The sequence below is a fragment of the Diachasmimorpha longicaudata genome, chromosome 3, assembly GCF_034640455.1.
Source record: "Diachasmimorpha longicaudata isolate KC_UGA_2023 chromosome 3, iyDiaLong2, whole genome shotgun sequence".
NCBI lineage: Eukaryota > Metazoa > Arthropoda > Insecta > Hymenoptera > Braconidae > Diachasmimorpha > Diachasmimorpha longicaudata.
In genome coordinates, this window is record NC_087227.1 from 9,380,153 (window position 1) to 9,396,876 (window position 16,724).

General features: G+C 37.5%; 4 protein-coding genes across 6 annotated transcripts; 2 read left to right on the forward strand and 2 right to left on the reverse strand.

Annotated features, from left to right (window-relative positions):
• The first annotated feature begins 30 nt into the window (after positions 1-30).
• On the forward strand, positions 31-2,805 carry LOC135160871 (torsin-like protein). Its single transcript, XM_064117957.1, has 4 exons — positions 31-188; positions 256-507; positions 805-1,070; positions 1,295-2,805. The coding sequence occupies exons 2-4, from the start codon at positions 309-311 to the stop codon at positions 1,871-1,873; spliced, it is 1,044 nt and encodes a 347-aa protein (XP_063974027.1). The 5' UTR covers positions 31-188; positions 256-308; the 3' UTR covers positions 1,874-2,805.
• LOC135160868 (protein vav) lies at positions 1,928-8,736 on the reverse strand. 3 transcript variants are annotated; one of them, XM_064117953.1, is made up of 8 exons: positions 8,336-8,736; positions 7,769-8,246; positions 6,835-6,903; positions 6,389-6,515; positions 4,454-5,137; positions 3,955-4,359; positions 3,472-3,743; positions 1,928-3,262 (listed from the first exon to the last, which is right to left on the reverse strand). In XM_064117953.1, the coding sequence occupies exons 2-8, from the start codon at positions 8,218-8,220 to the stop codon at positions 2,905-2,907; spliced, it is 2,367 nt and encodes a 788-aa protein (XP_063974023.1). In that variant the 5' UTR covers positions 8,221-8,246; positions 8,336-8,736; the 3' UTR covers positions 1,928-2,904. The 3 variants fall into 3 exon arrangements, with proteins under 3 accessions (XP_063974023.1, XP_063974021.1, XP_063974024.1); XM_064117951.1 differs by lacking the exon at positions 6,389-6,515 and adding an exon at positions 5,506-5,701 and having other exon boundaries at positions 8,336-8,733; XM_064117954.1 differs by lacking the exon at positions 8,336-8,736 and adding an exon at positions 5,506-5,701 and having other exon boundaries at positions 7,769-7,841.
• A 331-nt stretch (positions 8,737-9,067) lies between these two features.
• LOC135160870 (plancitoxin-1-like) lies at positions 9,068-11,427 on the forward strand. Its single transcript, XM_064117956.1, has 6 exons — positions 9,068-9,352; positions 9,430-9,607; positions 9,969-10,404; positions 10,477-10,579; positions 10,882-11,020; positions 11,176-11,427. The coding sequence occupies exons 1-6, from the start codon at positions 9,246-9,248 to the stop codon at positions 11,344-11,346; spliced, it is 1,134 nt and encodes a 377-aa protein (XP_063974026.1). The 5' UTR covers positions 9,068-9,245; the 3' UTR covers positions 11,347-11,427.
• A 727-nt stretch (positions 11,428-12,154) lies between these two features.
• Positions 12,155-16,704, reverse strand: LOC135159967 (uncharacterized). The gene is made up of 2 exons (XM_064116054.1): positions 16,457-16,704; positions 12,155-16,015 (listed from the first exon to the last, which is right to left on the reverse strand). Exons 1-2 carry the CDS (start codon positions 16,702-16,704, stop codon positions 15,550-15,552), a joined length of 714 nt encoding a protein of 237 aa, XP_063972124.1. The 3' UTR covers positions 12,155-15,549.
• Positions 16,705-16,724: the final 20 nt, after the last annotated feature.

Here is a 16,724-nt window from a genome sequence, read left to right on the forward strand (position 1 = left end):
TTTATCTTCTCCACAATCGATACCAGCCACTCATTCACATCGACTTATTTTCGATATCGATACTTTTTGAACATCGATATTCCTATCGACAATGAATGTGTGGTACCAGCTACCGGCATGTAAAGCACCAACTTACACATGAAGAAGAACACAAGAGCAAAACTCCAAGTGGCCTTGAAACTCCAAAGGTGCATAATGAAGTTTAATTAAATTTATAACCAATATTCATTTTTTGTTGTTCCTTTGCATGGACAGAGACCGTAGTGCCTTGAGAAAGGAACCAGGGGAAGTACAATCATTCGAGGAAAATGAGGTTGACAAGTGCTGGAGTGTATTGCATCCTTTTCACGGTGATTTTGCAAAGATGTGATGGACTCATTGATCCGATCACCGGAACCATCGCCGTAGGTTTCGTTAGTGCTCTTTATTACGGTTATAACCGGCACAGCACCAGGTGCGATCGTGAGGAGTGCTGTGAGTCAAGATACATCAAAGAGGATATCCCATGCAAGTATTTAATCCCATGTAAAAATCATTCAGGCAAAAGACATGCACAAACTGTTTCTGGTAATTAATGCACCCGGAAGGTTTAGAATAATGAAACTTTTTGATAAAAAAAATCTTCTGTAGCTTTTGCCCTGATCATAACAAGATAAAGCATCAGTTTAGGAAACAAGAATAACTCAAAAATAAATCTAAAGACAGAAGAAGAAGTCTGATTTAATTATTCTCATAAATTTCGTTTCGTAAAGGTCTAGGGAAAAATTGAAAATTCGATAATGAGTACATGTAAAAAAATTCTAGATTTGTATACTATACTACGAAAAAATCTGTTTGGTCAGCACATAGTGCTCAAAACGGTCTTGGGTGCCTTAGCTGCTCACAGAGCACTCGTCGATCCACCAAAACCCCTGACCATGAGTTTCCATGGGCTGGCAGGCACTGGGAAAAATTATGTTGCTCAAATGATCGCCGAAGCTTATTTCCTGAACGGCCAGAAGAGCAAATACTATTATTTCTTCAATGGACGAGCTGATTTTCCACTAGCTAGTCGATTAGAATCATACCAGGTAAGAACAGTCACAATTAATTACTAGCCGGCGTTGGTCATGGTTACCCTCTTTTTGAACAAAATTTAAAAATTAAAACGCTAACAATAATCGTCACTTTGATTTACTGCTAAATTTGCAAATATTTATATTTTGTACTTTCATATATTTCGCTGGAAGTAATTGTCTTGATGGTTTCTGAAAATATGATTTCCTAAATGACAAAAATACGCGATTCACAACAGGATGACTTGACGAATAAAATTTTTGAGGCTCTCATCCGTTGTCCCGACTCCATGTTCGTCTTCGACGAAGTCGACATGATAACTCCCGGTGTTTTAGACGCACTGGTACCCTTTCTAGATTATGGACACAGTTTGAGTTGGAGGGAGTATCCATACATTCAGAAAAATTCTGCTGTCTACATTTTCCTATCGAACACCGGGAGTCCGGAGATTGTCAAGACACTGACAGAGCTGTGGATGCAGGGAAAGAGCAGAAACGAAACGACCCTCAGTGATTTTGAGAGTTTGATACTGACTGGTGCCTTCAACGAGAAGGGAGGCTTCCATAAGAGCGACACCATCAGGACAAATCTCATCGATCACTTTGTGCCATTCCTCCCCCTGGAAGAGGAGCACGTGATAAGTTGTGTGAAGGCTGCTTTTGCCAAATTGAGTATCAATCCAACACCAGAGATGATTAAGGAGGCCATGACTTACGTGTCATACAGTCCACCTCATAATATTTATGCCAAGAGTGGTTGCAAGAGGGTGGAACAGAAAGTCAAGTCTATTGTATATCAACGTCAGTTCAATAATTAAGTCTTGAGATTATGTGCATTACTCATAATTTTTTTCGAGAGAGAGAAAACTGCATTTGTGGTTGAGAAATAAAATAGTGTATTTTTTATATGTACATTAAAATTTATATCTATGTATACAATTCATTGACTTAACGATTTTCTTATTGGCACAATCGGAAAACATGTGATGTTTAAAAATGAGGTCATTCAAGCGAATAACACTGGACATTAGTTAACAATCAGCGATACAGATAGACTTAGGCGATTTCTTTCATGATTTTATACTTTTAAAATTTCTCTCGTTATACATAAATATCTCTTTTGTCACGTACGATTAACAGAACCAATAATGTTGCTAAAAAGTTGGGCAGTGAAAAAAAAAATTTCCACAATAAAATTAGATATTAAAAACGCCATAAAAATGATAAAAATATTAAAATAATTGTGATAATGATTAAAATCCAGGGACTAGTTGAATTATCCTGTGTTTATCCTCACAGAACAATGCATTCTCTCTGGATCTCTTTGGATTTGACACATTATGTATGTTTTATAATTGAGGATGTACAGGAAAAATAATTAGATAGTATCAATAACCTAGTTAAAAATAAGCTTAAATCGTTCATCAATAAATTGATGGCATATTTTCAAATGATTTAGCCCATTTTCAATACGAAATATGAAGGTCTGAAGAAACTGCCTGCCAAGGAGCAAGTTGGTATTATACTTTCATATTTCAAACTATTGTACATGACTGTGACATAAAATAAAAAAATCTAAAAATAAAACCATTACAATGCGTCCATTCGGAAGCCGTATAAAAAATCTCTAAAATCATGTCAACAATCCTGAGACTATGTCTCGAGGATCACCTCTCAGGCATTGCATTCCATCTAAAACAATTTCATTGCTAACAAATTTTGCACCAAAATAAAGCATTTTAAATTAGAATCTCTACTGATTGAAGAATTATTGTTCTGCTGTACATCCCACATGCCCTTACGATTAGAAAATAATTCTTCATATACTACTGACGGTGGTAATTGCTGTCTACTCCTCCTCAACGTACTCCTTGGGGAAAAAACCAACTTGATCGCCAATTTTTCCCTTCCACCAACCCCTTGCATCCCCCTCCTTGCTAAGAACAACGACTCGACATCCTCTGCGAAGGTTCAACTGATTGCGCTCATTAGGACGAAAATCGAAAAGGGCTTTGGCTAGTACCCGCCTGAAGGGCCACAACAGCCGCTGATCAAGCTTCTCGAAGTTCTCAGAGAGTGACGCGCGCTCGTAATATTCTACTAATTCGACCACACTCTTGAAAAAACGTGATTCACTCAGGTAATACAAGTCAGCACCGTCAACGTCACGTTTGAATACTCTAATGTGTTTTACTGCGCCATCAGCTCTGAAAAATTTAAACATTATTAAAAACAAATGCAGAGTATTAAATGCAATCAACTTTTCTTGTCAAACACTGAAGCTTTCCTCCCTTTTGCGCTTAATTTACCGAAAATTTTGCAATGAGGCTAATCAAAAATTAGGAGGTTTACTTTTTATAATAAATTAATGAAACAATTAATACGTTTGAGTAAATGAAAAGATAATTTTACTAACTTGATACTGAGTGCATAATTGGTTTCATGTTTTAATCTCGGCAGCCCGGTTGGTCGCACCCTCAGCATGTAAGTTCCATCCTCTCGTGCTTCCAATTTATGGGCAGCCCGATCCCTTCCCAACTCCCCGACAAACCATAATTTAGCGGATAATGCCCGTTCACAGGGAAGAGGAGGCGGTGGTGGAGGTGGTGGTGGAATAGGCATGCATCGTCCAGCGTAGGAAATGCATTGTTTGTGGACAGCAAGTCGACAAACTTCACAACAATAGCCCTGCCGAAAAATATTTTTAAAACACCTGTAGACCAACCTTTCTAAACTAATTTTAAAAAAATAATTAAACCAATTACTATTCTCTTTTCTACTATTGATAAAATCCAAAACCACCGGATCATTAATCGTTTAATTGTTAAGACTACTCCACTAGACAATCAATAATTTTCCATTCATTGGCTAAAAAAACATGAAAAACGTTAATGCAAACCTGAAAGATTCGGCCCTTGAGGAATTTCCCACACCTCTGGCAACTCCTTGCACTTTCGAATGTGGTCAATCGAAATTTATGATTAGTCTGACGACAAGCGGCAGGACTGACATTGTCAATAGCATCCTGGAGAGCCTTGATCCACATCTGCTTGAGCTCCTCAGTCCTTGCATACAATGTATAAGCGGTATAAGCGTGTTTGTGAACAAGTAACCACTGGTAAGACCATCGCGCGTCTCTTCCCAAAGTCTTGCGTGTAACGGGAACCTCCAGTCGATAGTCGTCTAGTCTGAGGGTCTCACGGTAGCAATACTGGTCACCTCTTCCAGCTTTGCACACGAGCACTGCTTGCTCGAAGATGAAGGCATAACGAGCTTTCAGTCTCTGATCTCCATGTGCTTTTACCTGTATGATGTTAATTGAAGAATATATTTTAATGTCAAATGATTTATATGTCAGAGCCTCAAGATTAAATAGTAAAATAATGATAAAAAATTACTTTCAACTCTCCATCCCTAAGTAAACGGCCAAAATCTTTCAGCTGCGTGTCCTCAGGGACCTCCCAATCCACAATAGACGCCTGTATATCCTTAATAATATCTAGAGTATCGGAATCCCTCTTGACTTCATTAATATATTGAGCAACATCGACCATGACTTCCCTGGCCTTCGCCAGTTGTCGAAGATCATCAGTCCACTCCTTGGGTGTCTCCTCGACCAATTTATCCAACAGCAAGTGGTACTTGAGAACCCTCTGCATTGGAACTGACAGAATGTCACGTAATTTAAACTTTCCATTATTGGCTTCCTGTTGGCATTTAATCACCTCCTGATTTACAAGTTCATTTTTAGCACAGGCTTCCTGAAGTGTGTTCTGAGCTAGTGTCAGATTGGCACAGTAGTCTCCATAGATGAGAAATTTTTCCCGCCAGTCCAGGAATACTTGGGCAATTGCAGCACCATCCCTGGCCTTTCGCAATTGACAGTGTACACCCCCGTGGATCTCCGCGAGGTCTTTTATACCGAAAAATATTCTCGAGGCGTCCTCGGGACGCAACAGTGAGAGCAGGGGCCTTTGAAAGTGTCGGATGAGACTGTTCAATACCTCGGAATAATTTTTCTCGGTCTCTACCAACTCCTGGATCACGTAATCTCGCTTTTCCCCACCGGCAATTGCCCCGCCCTAACGAGAAAAATTTGTTTAATGGGGAATAGGGCTGAAAGGAAGTGATGAGATATTATTCTCCATTTAGCTGATTGAAAATACCGCGGAAGTAATTCGAATACGAAATATGGAGTTGGATATTTGTTTCAATTGTTAGAGAACTTAAAACTCTAACAACCAGAGATGAAATTAAAATTTACATCCAATGATAAAATTTCCTCAAACTTCCATGAAACTATGCGACAATAATTTCAATAAATTGTACAAAACATTCTAGCCAAAAAATGTTTCAAGTATTGCGCATGAACTAGCCCAGGACGTTGAATCTACCATGCACGTGCAGTGCCGCAAAAATAATAAATAAAAAAATAATAACAAATATTAACCTGCACAGAAGATGGGGGAGGTGGCAAGTGTAGACTACACAAATCCTGGTAGATTTCTTCACTCTGTGCATGACTGCAAAACACCCCGTAACCGTCCTCCTCATTGACAGCATCATCGCCGTCGACCCCCATCCCACAACCTGCCTCTTCCCCATCTCTCCTGCGTAACCTTCTTCGCCGGCCCTCATTCTCTCGTCTTTTTTTGCGATGCAAATGGTATAGAACGAAAAGATAACGAGGGAATGAAATAAAATAAATTTCGAATGAATGAATTGAAAAAGAGAAACATTGGCCATGCAATGTGGAGGTGGAAGTAGCTAACAAATTCAGGGAGTCAGTATCAAAAGAGAAAAACGAGATAACATTATCGTCTCTTTGTTTCAGAATTCAACTCTTTAAATATTGTCTCATTTATTTCATTCAAGCACTACATTATTTATTTTTGGTGACCTTGTTGCATATCTCATTATTTATAGTTACTCATAATATATGATAATTAGAGGAGAAAGTTATAATTTTTTCCAAGTCCTGAGAACTTAAGCAAAGAAGATCAGAAAAATCCTCGTATGTTAGAAAATGTATCTTTCCAATTTTGTTTTCCGTAAAAAATTCTTGTGCATAATTTTTAAAGACGGAATTTACGATACTCCATTTCAGTGCATCTCATAGAATGGTAAGAAAAAAAATGCCATTCATCCAAAGGAATTCCCTCTCGTTTTGCTATTTTAAACCAGAATAACGTCAACAAAAAAAATTAGGGGATTGAGTGGCACAGCTGATACGTATAACGAGTGCCACAGCATAACATAAATACAATATAACACCAGCACTAAATAATGAATTCAATCAACGAGCTGGTGATTATTCAAACGGTGGAATGTACCTCCTTAGGGAAGAACCAATCGTTATGGGGCGTTGTTGAAAAGCAGAGTAATTCCTGATAAACATCCGACTCATCGAGCTCCACTGCCCTGGGTTTTACGGTTAAACCTACCACTGGGGCTGTGGCACTAAACCCACGAAGATTATTCATGATTACAGATGTCTGTCCACTTTCAATTGATAATTTCAATCTAACAGATGTGAAGGTAATAATGATGGTGATATTGATTTTAGGCTCTTGAAATTTTCCTCTGGATAATTTCATGTAAATATATCCCATGTCTGTACATATTAGGCCTTATTTTTCGTTACTGCTGGGGAATTATAGACGTGACGATTGCGCATCGATTGTACAATTTTTTGTAGACTTTGAGTAGCAGTATTTACATTATTTTAATGGTTTCATGAAAGCGAAGGCAAGGAGATAAGAGAAAACTGGATAGTTACCCGATCCCAGCGCTCTGAAGGTCCTTGTAGGCATCTTCATGAGACCTCTCTGTGCCAACGGAAAATCCCCTGGTAATGCAAAAATATTTTCTATTTAGTACCGCAATTTACTCGATGGACTTCAACAATTTCAAGAAATTGTCGTGCAAAGCTACAGAAATTGTGTGAGAATTCGATGAATCCTTGGAAAACTTGCGGAATTATAAAATTTTCCTTTAGAGAAAATTTTCGAACTGACGGCTCATTAAAATTTTGACATCTCAAGAGGAAAAAGGGACCCCGGAAGAGGGAATTTCCTTGAGAAAATATCCCGCTCGTTTTTTCAACCTATTTTTTCCTCTCATGGAAAGGGGGGCAATATTGATTCAGGGCGAGAAACTTTCAAGGTTCACTTCCAGATTTAACATGGGAATTAAAAATTCAGTGGTCATGCCATCAGCTGCGCAAACATTGTCTGCTTTAATTTAGGAAATCGAGAAGAGCTAATGTTTCTGTGCGATCAAAAGAATATTGAAGATATCCAAGTTGGTGATTTATGGTTTTAACCCCAGATTTTTTCAATTACGAGCATCTTTAACAAATAAAAATCATTTGAAACTGACCCATTGACCTAATTATTTACGTAAACAAGATTCTCGACTGAATAATTGTATAGACTCTTTAAGAAAATTTTAACTGGAGATGTGAACCAGAATTCACAGTAACAAAACAATTAATAATTACATTGAGAAATAGGCGACGAAATAGATTCCTCAATTACCGGATGCCTGGCACATGATTATAAACGAGTAATACCGTAGAATGAAGAGCCAATCATTTCAGTTTTCATTCTATTATTCAATAAATATTCAATGGAAGTTAAAATCGATCAGAAACTGTCCTATTGACTCGAATTATTTACATAAAGCATTGAATTAATAAAACGATAACTCACGGGATCCCTTTGCGCCTGAACTTGGATGAGTAAGACAGGGCAGAAAGTGTGCAGAGGACTTGATGGAAATTCGAAAGATCAAAGAGAACTGAAGCTTCGAAGAGATCCGAGTCAGAGAGTCCAAAAGTAGAAGAACAAACGCTGAGAAACAATTTGATATTTCTCAGACACAAGAACTGGGCGAGTTGGGGTTTTTGGCTGACATCCTTAATGTCGATGCACCCAGTATCAACGAGGTTTAACAAATTGCACAACAAAACCCCATCTCTGAGGGTGTAGGCAAGATCGAAAGCTGTTGCAGTGGGCCAATTAGCCTTGTGATCAGCGCGCAATGCACCACATCTTGTCAGCCAGCTCGCACACTCCTGCCATCCGCACTCATGATCAGTTCCATTTTCCGATGAGGCTTGAGCACTCATTGCGTTCATTTTTCCAGTCATTGTCTTCCTCATGAATTTCGAATGGCTCTCTACAATGTCTGAAAATAATAATTGAACATCTAACTGCAATTAACTGTCAACAATTTACCGAGCTCAGAGCAATGAACATTTTTTTTCCATCACAAACCTGTGAGAGCAATTCCTACCGTCCCTTGACACTCCTTTGACACAAGATTAGTGATACACAAAGTTGACAAATGAAAGGTCCATTCAGTGTGTTAACCCTTCTTTTTGTACATGGAAATGTCTCGTTGAAGGGGCTTTCATCTGAGCACGTCTATGTCGAAACATCTTTCCTCCCAATTGAGCACAATTATTGATGTTGTTAACTGAAACCTCACTCGCGTCAATAACAACCGATAAGATTGATCTGCAGAATTGTTAGATCGGTTGAGTCCATTTTGGTGTTTGATATAGTATTCGCACTCGAAATAATCTCTGAAATTGTGGAGTTGGAGATGTCGAGGGCGAGGACGACCTGAGTGCAACTACTCCCTCGCCTCGTCACACTGCATCATTATCATTCTGGCCTTTTTCCTGTGCTTCAAGTTTTCAGATATCGACGCAAGATGGCGAGGAGTGTACAGACAGTGGTGCCCTCGTTCGTGATCGACTTTTTTTTTAAATTTGCCAATTTTCTTGAAGATTCTGTTAAATTTGGTACATCTGTTAAATTAGTCAGGAAGACATTAAAATTAATCCTTATCAGTGCTAGTGCAATTATTTTTAACCGAATTGAGGATTAAAATGAATGTTAAAAAATTAAAAAACAATATTTCTTGTAAAGTGATGAGGATCATTTTATGCGAAAACCAGGAACCTATTAGTCACTATATTAGTCACCATGGTGGATCATCGACCGCGATTTGTCAGACTTTTCAGTATCTGTTATCACCAAAGATTAAACAATGTGTGACGACTATAGCAAAGAGAGCGGTGGAGTGAGGGCAATGTCAACAGGTTAATTCCTTCAACGATGGATAAATTGAGATGGCTGGTGGTAATAGTCAACCAGTTTACGACGACTTCGTCCAGAGATGAAGACTAAGTTGATTCTACTACTATGTTGCTGTGCATTGGCAGCTGATGCCACTGATCTGGAATCCCTTCAGTGTAAAAATGAAAATGGAACCATTGTTGATTGGTGAGGAACCGTATAAATATTAGTGAAAGTTGAGAATAAGAAAGTAGAAAGTGAGCCTTCGTGGTGCTTTATTCCAGGTATGTTCTCTACAAGTTACCAAAAATAAGCAGCAGTTCGAATCCTTTGATACGCCAGGGCGTCGCATATGCCTATATCACTAATGCTACTGTGAACCAGGGCTGGAAACTATCAACTCGGAGTATCAAATCTGCACTATCTATCCCGGGGAGGACGCTTGACCTTCTATACAAAGATGTGAGGGCAATTATTTTTTATTCCTATCGATTCCATAGCAGGAGGCGTGTCTGAGTGAATTTTTGGTTGAACAATTGCAGAGATGTCTCTTTGTTTTTCATTGGAAGTTTGACCTTGTAGGATAGTCATGTAGGTGCCAAGAACTATATTAAAAAAACACCAGGAAAATGCATTTCAAATACGTTTAAATTGACTTCAATCAATGACAAGTTTTTCAGCTTTTTGTTCTAAAAAAAGTTTGTTCATAGCTGTTTCGGAAGATTATAAAAAGTGGGCACTTACGGGACTAATGAATGTTCTTTCGTTTCTGAAACTCCGCAAATCTTCTGCAAGTTTCCAATTAATCTAATCATTATTATAGAATGTAGCCAGGAAAATTGCGTGGCTCCTGTACAGTGATCAGGCGCCGGATGTTCCAGCCAAACCAACATTTGGCCATGCAAAAGGGGCTGTAGTGGCAGACTTAGTAGATGGATTCTGGATGATCCATAGTGTCCCGAACTTCCCTTCAGATACAAGATACCATTATCCAGACAGTGGGGAGCGCAATGGTCAGAGTTTTCTCTGTATTTCGATCAAAAGTGAAGAGCTGGATGTCATTAGCCCGCAGCTGGTTTACAATCAGGTTATACCATACAGCTATCATATACCTGAGGACTTTCCTCAGAGGTCAAGTCTCGTTGATGTGAGTCAACGCCCTACGATTAGAAACCCGCCATTCTACCGAAAACAAGTGATAAAGAGTATGCGGGGAACGGAGTTTACTTCCTTCGCAAAGACTAGCAAATGGCAACGGGGTACTTATTCATAAAATATTCATAAAAATCTTTAAAAACCTGCGGATTCTCAGACATACATGTTCGTTTTAGAGCTCTACGGTGATTTCGTCGCTCCCCAATTACAAGCTAGCCTAATGGTTGAAAGTTGGCAAAATGGACGAGGGAAATTACCCTCGAAGTGCCAAGCAATGAGGTAAATATTGCTAATTTTCTGCGGCATTGTATTCAAGTATCTGTTAATCATCCTTATTGAATATAATTTTTTTTCGGAGAAAATATATTATGATGATTAATAATGTATATTTTCTCCCACACACACGCGCGTGCGAACAACTCCTGTTCGATTTCTTTTGCTGTATTTTACTACTCTTTTCATTTATTTTTCTGCTTAACACAATATTTTGTATAATTTCATTTCTTTAATTCTTACAAAACGAAAAATTTTTGCTCAGCCATGAAAATCACATCATAACTTCATTATTATTATTTTCGAAGAGTTTATAATGTGGATTCTATCCTCCTGGAGGCCGCGAACATTCAGTTCAGCAGTACACTTGATCACTCCAAATGGGCAGTTACAGCGAGTAATAGAAACAATAAAAACTGGATCTGCATAGGCGACATTAATCGAGCTGTGAGTACTGCGCCATTTTCACTTCAAAATTTTCTCAACTTCCCAATGAGTAATGCCATAAAAAACTTGAAAAACTGGGAGATCATATTAAACGCATGAAAATGCGATAAATTCATTCCACTAATTGAATCGCTCATACTCCCATTTTCCAACAGGACGGTCAGTTAAACAGGGGTGGCGGCACCGTCTGTCTCAATTCGTCAGCCCTCCGGAGGGCATATAAAGGACTAATCAATGACTACGAAAGATGTCCAGAGGTACGCAAACAGGTTTCAACAACCTCCGCTCCGAAGGTGACACCTACAGGAACTACGTCCAAAAATTGAAAGTGAAACCAAATGTAACAAAAAGAAATTACTTTCTTGTAACAATTCCGATATGAAGGAAAATAAATATGAATATTGAAATACTGTCTGATTAATTAAACACCTTGAAAAGGAGGGGGGGGGGATTTGATGAGTGAAATAGTACATTTGGATACAACTGTAACGAGGTGTTGCCAATTACACGAGTTAAAAGAGACAAAAGTGGAAAGGATACTTGTCAACGAAAAGACACTTTTCGACTTGGGCTGAATGTAGGCAGCAGTGACAAAAATAAGGATGTTATTACAAACCCTGATAATGGAAAAATTAAACTCGAGTCAAGATCTTCATGTAGAGACCATAATAATGAATAATAATGCAAGACAAGGATTTTTGATCATTAATTTATTTCGATTCAAGAAAATTTGTGCAGTAAAGAAAATCACTGAATTATGTTTCGTTCGAGGATCAGCATCTTGGCAATTTCCCTTTAATTTCTATGCAAATTGACTAACCGTCGGACTGAAGACAAACTCATGATATAAATTTTCAGATACATCATGAAAATTTTTTATAGTTACATTGAAAACCAATTGAAATTATGAAGGGGAGTACATACAAGTTGTCAATGATTTTTTCAATTCTGTGGTATAATCTTTAAAATTAAAATCAACGACTAATGCCGAGTTGAATTATATACATTAAAATTTCATAATGATTTACAAATGCGAGGAATATGCAACTCTTGTTGTAACAATAATAAAGTATTTGATAAAATCAATATTAGGTTGTATAATTAATTAATGATAGTTAGAGGCAATAGTTGATATTTGTTTTTCATTAAATATGGTCAGTTCAATTTATTCTCTGCCTCTTTTAACGCCAGGGGATTACAGCTGTTGTTTTTCACGTTCTTATCGATGACATGTGATTTTTGGGAGTGAGGTGTAATCAACTGGATTTGCATGCGGTGATTGCTATTTGGACAATGGGATTCGGAATCATTAATGTCATTTTGTTCGTCGTTCGTTGAAATATTTGAAAAACATTCCCATTAAATGTTAATAATGCTAATGGATTCTATACAAATGTACGATAAGAATCATTCTGACACAAATTAGTATCTGAAGGTCGTATATGTTAAAAAATATTGTCTAACTCTACGATACTTTTCAATAAAATGAAAATTTAGCTGGGCTTCATTTGTTCATCTGGAATTCAATCAAATTTTTGATTGATTTAGATATTTTGAGGATTTTAAAAATGTTTGCAGAGGGTGTATAAAATTAAAGTATTAGTTTTCGCACTATTTCCCTGCATTTTTGGATTCTTTCAGACTGGAATTTTAAAACTAGAAATACAAATCATATTTTCTGTACGAACGGAGTATTTGTGCTCTGCCTTCTGTCAATTGGATATTAAAACGAATCATGGGCACAGGTGGTCTCTCATCATACAGCGAATTTCACTGTCGCATCATTAAAACCATCGATTTTTCATAGTATTACGATTTAGTATTATGTTATTGTTATTAGCGGTATTATGACTAGAATTTAGCAGTAGTATTTATCAAGTTCTCCTGTTCTCAATCGTCTGGTATTAATTCCTTAATTCTATCGGTAGATGAGATATTCATTTCAATTAGCAAATCCAAAGTATTTTTTGTACAGAAAAAAACGCACTGCCATGATCAAGATTGATGAATTATCTCTGAATCTGTAATTGTTTCCCTCATGACGGTTTTCTTTTTAATTATCGGGGAGCTATGAGATATCGTCAGTGCCTCACATATGCGAGAATAAATTTTTGTGTGAATGAGTGATAGCTCGTGGAGAATTAAGTAGTGAAGGACCAACGTAGTCAGACAATTCTGACAGCGCTTACAAAGAAAATCAATAATTTTTTTCCTTGTTTTCGTAGATATCAAAATAATGCAATGGGAAACTGGCCTAACGGCTTTTCTCATCTCAAATTTTGAACCTGAATTCGGCCAAAACAGTCTATGCAGTAATTTTGTTTGCCTGTGAATGGAAGAATTGTAAACAATCCAACTTCAGGCAAGTTTCCCATTGCAAAGATTTACATTTAGATTAATTTAAATTCGATGCGCTCACAAAATCTTGATACATGTGAATATTTCTAGTTGAGGAGTTTTTTCATCTTGACTCAACATGGCAGTAAAATTGCAGAATTTCATTCCCTATTGTGTCTGTCCTAAATATTTATTCACCTAATTTTCATAATTTAGAAGTACCTCTGCCGTAAAAACATGACGAATAATCGGAATCATATTGTCTTGGATGAGTGTAAGTTGAACAGTTTGAATTCAATCAATGCCCCTAAGTTGTTTTCAAAATTCGTAAAAAAGGTACGTTTTCTTTCAATTACGTCGAGTGACATCGTTGTATGAAAAAAGGCATTCTCAAAATCCCAAGTGATGGAACGGATTTTGACCAATGAAATAATTCTATTTTTTCCGTTTTCATTTGTCCTTCGATTATCCGCAGGTACTTCATCGATTTATATTGTTCATAAAGACACTTTTCACAATTCTTGGTAATTCATGAGACTAGGTAATGAAGAGTGGATTAGAAAAGGGAAGTGATTAAACACGAGGAATTACTTTACTCGAAAATATCTTGAATTTCGCGAATAAATTCCTCGCGTCGTCCTCCTTCACGTATGAAAAAGTTCAATAGAAAAATTTTATGTTGATACAATTTGTGCAAAAAACACAAGGAATCCCCACCGATCTTTTATCAAATTCACAAATATCTCTATTGATTTTTTTTCATACACTCGTCACGAATGTTTTTTTTAGTTGCAATTATTCATGAATGGTGAGAGAGTGATAATTTGACTCGAGTTTTTTCATAAAAATTTTAGTGATAAGATAATGCTCGCCTGAAATAGAGAAAAGCAATGGACTCCGAGTGTTTAATGAAGATTGAAGCAGGTATTGCTTGGTCCCAAACACGAACCGTTCGTGTTTCATTGATAACAAAAAAGCGCATCAAGCTATATGATTCTCAATTTTGCCATTGCACTGCTCACCCTTATAATTATTAATTACGAATTAATCCTAGATCACTCCATTTATCGGGATCTTTGGTTCACATCACTCATCACTTTGATCGTTTTATTTTCATACATTTCTAATATTCATACTCCCTAGGAAATTTCGTGTATATTAATTTGAATAAACGCCCTCTAGTTTACCCTCCCATTTTACGTCAATTTTTATTATTCTTGGCAGTTGACTATGTACAATTTTCATTTATAATCGTTGAGCAGTGAAGTAAATTCACGTCACATCCTTGTTAGATTTGTTTCACTATCGATTAAAATAAAGGAAATCATCGAACCAGTCATTCATGTCACCCGTACAAAATATACAACATGTCAGTTTGTACTGACGTCTCATTTAATTACTGACTACGATGCATTAATTTAGTCAATCGGCTTTGGGAATTGAAAATCAGGAGCGAAGTGGTAAAACATGGGATGATTTTTCCATTTCCAGGGATTGCCATCACTACGAAATTTTTGCGATTGTGAATGGATTTGAAACATTCACTGATTAATGTATCAACATAGATAACATGTGTAACATAAATTTCCAATTGATGATGACTTAAATATATGATCATGGGAAACCAAATTTTTTATTTAAGAAATTTTTTATTTACAGAATAATCGTCAGTCTTTTCAACAGAATCATGGCCAATGAAATAATTCAGAAATTCAATTTCTATAGGGAAGGGGTAGCACGAGGTAAGTTAACTCATCTTCAACCTAGTTTTCTGTTCCGATGAATATCTAATAAATAATGGGCAATTACGGAATTTTCGGAATAAGATTTTTTTGTAGAGACCGATGGGTTCTGCAAAAAAGTCTCGATTAAAATTCTCCGATTACTTCTAGATTTTTGGATAATTATCAAAAACCCAGATTGGAGATAAGTTAACTGAACTCATTTCACCACAGATAGCCAACTAATTTTAATAGTTTACAAAATCGTAATTTGAATATTCATATTGTTGATTGCTACACCAATTACAATGTTAAGACCTCTGTTAATAATTGACACCTGTAAAATTTAACGATAGTCCTGATTAATGGGTATGGCTATCTCCACGTACATCACTAAAAATCACATGAAATCTGTAAAATGACGAATGGCCCCTAACGTTTCACCACTTCCCCCCGGTAAACCATAAATATTTACACGAAAAGAACGAGCATGCTGTCCAAATACCTCCTCGCTTGCCCATTAACTTTCGAGCCATTGGACTCCTGTCCATTATCCTCATCACTGAAAGCCGACACATGTTCAACAATCGGTGACAACCGATCCGCCCCATCACTTCCCTTGGCGTCCCGACAGCTCGAGCCGGCATTACCATCATCCAAATCAGCATCCAATAACTGATCGTTGACCTGAATTTTCACGACAGCATCGACAGGATAATGCCCATTATCACTGGACGATGAGTTTCCGGGTTGTCCGCTCTTTCCATTAGAGTCGGTCCCTTCAGTGATCGGCTCGTCGCATGTCGAGCACAATCCTGGATCCTCGTCTTCGCACCGGAAGCAGATCAAGTCAGTCTCGTCATGAGTATTTAGATTGCAATGGGGGCAGTGGCAGTCGCATTCGTCGCATATTTTCGCCCTGTCCTCCTCTATGTACCTGTCGAATTTTTATTGTTCAACGAGATGAATCGAATGGTGTTTTTTTTCATTTTAAAGCTTGAAATCAATCGATCCCATGTCATTGACCATTGAAACCCTTTTATTTACCTTCCCTCTATATTTTTACCCGCGATGAAAAAAAAGTATGTGGGGATGAGGTACAATGGAACTCTTTTTATTTGAATTGGTATACTGGCAACAGAGATATGAAAAAAAATTTAATGGAAAATAAAATCATTTTTATACGTGTCCATTTTACTCCACCCCCATTATTAAAAAATATAAATTGGATTTATTTCATGCGCAAAAAAAGTGTCACTTTAACAGTGGGAAAAAAGTGAGAAATCCTCCTCTCTCCTCCACATAAAATGGCAGACGAGAGAATTTATTTTATTTATTGCATAATCGCATTGCCACTACGTCTTCATTAAGAATGTACCTGTCGAATCTGCTGGAGGGGGTGTGGGGTCTGTAGGAGCAGGCGCGTGCCTCCAGGTCACACTGGATACAGAGGAGAAGATTAGATTTACTTCCCGGATGAGACGAGAATCCATTGCATGTGCCAATCTCACTGGCGTTATCGCTCTCGAAGAATCGCTGACTGGGACTGCCTATCGATAGTCCACAGGGCGTTGTCGGGGCTGTGATGGCTCTGGTCTCGTCGAGGTATCTCGACATCTTGTCCATTCTGTCTGGTCTCAACTCGC

Coding starts and splice junctions, on each gene's coding strand:
- LOC135160871 (XM_064117957.1), top strand. CDS start 309: ATGAGGTTGACAAGTGCTGGAGTGTATTGCATCCTTTTCACGGTGATT. Junction 508..804: donor CATCAAAGAGGATATCCCAT/GCAAGTATTTAA, acceptor AAAAAATTCTAG/ATTTGTATACTATACTACGA. Junction 1,071..1,294: donor GTCGATTAGAATCATACCAG/GTAAGAACAGTC, acceptor GATTCACAACAG/GATGACTTGACGAATAAAAT.
- LOC135160868 (XM_064117951.1), bottom strand. CDS start 8,220: ATGAGGAAGACAATGACTGGAAAAATGAACGCAATGAGTGCTCAAGCC. Junction 5,702..6,834: donor CTTCAGAGCGCTGGGATCGG/GTAACTATCCAG, acceptor TCGCAAAAAAAG/ACGAGAGAATGAGGGCCGGC. Junction 5,138..5,505: donor CTCCCCCATCTTCTGTGCAG/GTTAATATTTGT, acceptor TTTTCTCGTTAG/GGCGGGGCAATTGCCGGTGG.
- LOC135159967 (XM_064116054.1), bottom strand. CDS start 16,704: ATGGACAAGATGTCGAGATACCTCGACGAGACCAGAGCCATCACAGCC. Junction 16,016..16,456: donor CCCTCCAGCAGATTCGACAG/GTACATTCTTAA, acceptor AAAATTCGACAG/GTACATAGAGGAGGACAGGG.
- LOC135160870 (XM_064117956.1), top strand. CDS start 9,246: ATGAAGACTAAGTTGATTCTACTACTATGTTGCTGTGCATTGGCAGCT. Junction 9,608..9,968: donor TTGACCTTCTATACAAAGAT/GTGAGGGCAATT, acceptor TCATTATTATAG/AATGTAGCCAGGAAAATTGC. Junction 10,405..10,476: donor GACTAGCAAATGGCAACGGG/GTACTTATTCAT, acceptor TGTTCGTTTTAG/AGCTCTACGGTGATTTCGTC.